This window comes from Danio aesculapii, chromosome 6 (genome assembly GCF_903798145.1).
Source record: "Danio aesculapii chromosome 6, fDanAes4.1, whole genome shotgun sequence".
In the NCBI taxonomy this organism is placed as follows: domain Eukaryota; kingdom Metazoa; phylum Chordata; class Actinopteri; order Cypriniformes; family Danionidae; genus Danio; species Danio aesculapii.
In genome coordinates, this window is record NC_079440.1 from 57,511,156 (window position 1) to 57,515,546 (window position 4,391).

At 40.0% G+C, this 4,391-nt stretch overlaps 1 protein-coding gene across 2 annotated transcripts in view; it reads left to right on the forward strand.

The window, feature by feature from the left end:
* Positions 1 to 4,169, forward strand: part of nav1b (neuron navigator 1b) — a 161,314-nt gene extending 157,145 nt beyond the window's left edge. For both annotated transcript variants that reach the window (XM_056460598.1, XM_056460599.1), the window contains 2 exons: positions 903 to 1,100; positions 1,257 to 4,169. In XM_056460598.1, the coding sequence (XP_056316573.1) occupies positions 903 to 1,100; positions 1,257 to 1,343 (285 nt within the window). In that variant the 3' untranslated portion in view covers positions 1,344 to 4,169. The remainder of the gene's footprint in view (positions 1 to 902; positions 1,101 to 1,256) is intronic.
* Positions 4,170 to 4,391: the final 222 nt, after the last annotated feature.

Consider the following 4,391-nt stretch of genomic DNA (forward strand, 5'->3'; position numbering starts at 1 on the left):
TGTCTTTGGACTGTGGGGGAAACCGGAGCACCCGGAGGAAACCCACGCAAATGCAGGGAGAACATGCAAACTCCACACAGAAATGCCAACTGACCCAGCCGAGGCTTGAACCAGCGTCTTGCTGTGAGGCGACAACACTACCTACTGCGCCACTACGTCGCCCTATGTTGTTGATATGTATTGTAAATTTACACTTGTGTATTTTGTTTTAAAACACAGAGCTTTTGCTAGTTACCCACAAAATGTTTAGGATACACCAACAAGTAGATTCATTATTTGTCAAAAAAAAAATTGGGAAAATTTTAGATCAGGGTTGTCAAACTCCTGGAGGGCCCCAGTCCTGCATAGTTTAGTTCCAGCCCTGCTTCAACACACTAATGCGCAGTCATGCTAGAGTTTTAGCTTTAGCTTAGATTCTGTTGTATGGTGCTACGAAAAAGGGGCGGGATTCAACAAGACGATTAGACAAACAAAAAGCGAGCGATTGGTCCAAATGTAAATTTGTGTTTAGAGAGGTCATGTTTTGATCTTCGATTGGTCTCACGCAATCACGTGATGTGATTTCTCAAGTCAGAGAAAGCTTGAACTTTGCATTGCAGCGAACTGGGAAACTTGTCGCACGAGCTTGTGTTTCCAGTCTGTCGCATTCGTTTGCGTATGAATGCAGGTCTATGGGGAGAAAAGTGCAGTGTGACCACGGATTTACCTGTAATTTTCAAACAAGACTAAAGGACTCAATTAGTTTGATCAGATGTGTTTAATTAGCGTTGTTTTAGATATTTCTGAAACATAGGGGAAACATCATTATGGACATGGCTAGTTTTCATTTGAAAATGCCACGTTGAAATGAAAACACAGCAGTTTAATGTAGCTGGGTGTGAATGTGTTGTGTGTATTTGCAGGTTCATGGGCAGAAGTCTGTATGGGAGGACCCGGTGGAGTGGGTCAGAGGGTCTTTGCCGTGGCCTTCTGCTCAACAGGACCAGGCCAAACTCTTCCACCTGCCTCCGCCCAGCACCGGCCCCGGCAGCCCCAGTCAGCCAGCGGACGAGCGGTCACATAAAGAGACGCCGCCCAGCTCTGTGGAGGCAGATCCGCTGGTCAGTGTGTGGACTAATATTATTAAACAGATTCGTTCACAAAGATCTTTTTGGTTATTTTGAGCAATTGCTGTTTTATGTAAAAGAGTAAAAGAGTTAAGGGAATGTCAGTGCTCACTGCAGTTCATATTCCCGCAATTTTTGCTCTTGTTCTAGATGGCCATGCTGTTAAAACTACAAGAGGCAGCCAATCACATCGAGTCACCAGAGAAAGAAACAGACCCAAAACTCCCTCCTCTCTGAACATCCATCGCTCACGTCGAGGTCCAGACTCCATCAGCTCCTCCATCTCTTCTGTAGCCAATGTTGAAGTCCAGACTCCCTCCATCTTGTGGTCCAGACTCCATCAACTCCTCCATTTGAGGTCCAAACTCCATCAGCTACTCAATATTGTAATATAGACTCCATTAATTCATCCATCTTATGGTCCAGACTCCATCAGCTCCTCAATATTGTAGTCTACACTCTATTAATTCCTCCATCTTATAGTCCAGACTCCATCAGCTCCTCAATATTGTGGTCCAGACCTAATTACCTCCTCCATCTTATGGTCCAGACTCCATCAGCTCCTCAATATTGTAGTCTACACTCTATTAATTCCTCCATCTTATGGTCCAGACTCCATCAGCTCCTCAATATTGTGGTCCAGACCTAATTACCTCCTCCATTAAGTTGTCCAGACTCTATCGATTCCTTCATCTTCTGGCCCAGACTTCATCTGCTCCCGAGTATTGTGGTCTAGGCTCCATCAATTCCTTCATCTTATTGTCCAGACTCCATCAACTCCTCCATAATACTGTCCAGACTCCATCAGCTCCCCAATATTGTGTTCCAGACTCCATCAATTCCTCCATCTAGAAGTCCAGACTCCATCAAATCCTCCATCCTGAGGTCAAGACTCCATCAGCTCCTCCATTTTTATGTCAAGGCTCCATCAGCACCCCAATATTGTGCTCCAGACTCCATCAATTCCTCCATCTAAAAGTCCAGACTCCGTCAAATCCTCCATCTTGAGGTCCAGACTCCATCAACTCCTCCATTTTGATATTCAGACTCCATCAGCTCCTCAATACAGCTGTCCAGACTCCATCAGCTCCTTCATTTTGATATTCAGACTCCATCAGCTCTTCAATACAGCTGCCCAGACTCCATCAGCTCCTCCATCTTGAAGTCCAGACTCCCTCAGCTCCTCAATATTGAAGTTCAGACTCCATCGTTCTCCTCCTCTCCTGCCAGCCATGTCAAGGTCCAGACTCCAACACCTCCAGATGACACTGTACTGTTACAATTAATGCTGTTAGTGCATTTCACCCACTTATTTATTTAACTACCCATTCCACCTGTTTCATTTCAATCCAATGCCCCTTACAGAAAAGTACTAGGGTGGTATCATGGTAATACCATAGTTGACAAGTTCTGCCAACATGCTATACTCCATTTTAAGCAGCATTTTGCTCTTGTAAAGCTACTCAGCATGCATGATTTGATGATCTCTTGTTCGATGAGAGACTACAAGAAATATTTGTACTTATAAAAAAGACAAGTCACACCTCAGGACCTTTAAAAATGACAAAGCGAAGATAAGAGTGTGATTTAAAAAGCGTGGAAAGAATTGGTAACCAGTTATAGCACTTAAATCTTTTCTTATACATGCATACATTTAAATATCCAATATACCGTGGTACTGATTTAAAGAAACATGGTATTACCACAGCAATTTCTCCATCTATGTTCATACATGGTACTTTTATGTAAGGGCTTTTGTCATGCATAACTACAAGAATAACATACTATGACAGATATAAACGACGATGATTTTATAGCACTTCTATCTGCATATTTCTGTTTACAGAGGTTAATGTACATACGGATGTAATTTCTCTTTTGCGGGAGCCTTTACTGTTCCACTTCTGCCCGTTTTAACAACACAACGATACAGGTGCTAACAACGTGCGCTCTCACAAGCAACAACCAATCTGGGGTATTCTGGGAAATATAAGATGTCTCCTTCGCCGTCGTGACACTTTACAGGCCACTTTAGCCTATGCTGCTTTTTGTATTTTTCATTTCTTTCACATTATTAAAAAAGGCCACAGCATAAGCTACAGTTAAAACCCCAATCCTTCAGTGTCAGAAACTCGTATGCAGGTTGCGAAGGATATTTTCGTCCTCTTTGTACCACGTTAAATGCCTTACAACAGATTTAAAGCGTGCTATCATGTTTTCTCCTCGTCCTGTAGAGGGCAGAGTCGAGCAATCTTCACTATTTAATGGCACCTTTCTCTTTATGATTGTGAATCAGGATTGAATTGGCAACAACAGACGGGATGCTGAATTGAAATTTGATTTGGAGTTTTTTGGGTCACATTTTAGATTAAGTGGCCTTAAATACTAGATGCTTGCATCCAAAAATATTTGCAATGTATTCATTTAGTTTATAATATATTGGACAACACTTCTGGTGCTATTGTGGTGGGATATTGTAAGGTTAGGGACAGCTATGGTTAAACTATGTGGCTCAGCAGTGTAATTATATATATATATATATATAGATATATATATATTATATATCTATATATATAGATAGATATATATATAGATAGATAGATAGATAGATAGATAGATAGATAGATAGATAGATAGATAGATAGATAGATAGATAGATAGATAGATAGATAGATAGATAGATAGATAGATAGATAGATAGATAGATATGTAAAAATATACCAAATTGTTTATTTAAAAATTTAATTAAGACCATTTAACATATTGTTTTCTGAATTGCACTTCAAAGACATTTTTAAAAACATTTTTTTTATTTAATTAAACTTAAAACATCATCTAAATATGGTTGTTTGTTACCCTTAGTCAATGCATTAGAAATTTTATTTATATATAAATATATACAGGGCTTGACATTTCAGCTGTGGCGGGTTAGACAGCCATCGCCACTAGCCACTCTGGCCGGTTGAACATTTTTTTAAACTTGTAGTTTCTTACAAACAGGGTTCGACAATAAAGATGGCCCAATATTCGTGCAAATGTGTTCTTAGAATCGAAAAGCAGCACGACTGACAAAAATAACTTTGTTCACACAGGCAAAAGAAGACCGAATACCGAATGAGAGGATAATTAAACATTCTTTAAACAGATTATTAATTGGCCAAATGTTAACCTTGTGTGCGTAATCGTCCTTTCATTATCACCTGCTTTCATTTGCTTATAGTTATTGTTAATGTGGTTTAATTACCATTGGTGTTACAATAAAATTGCTTTTAGAGATTAACCCCT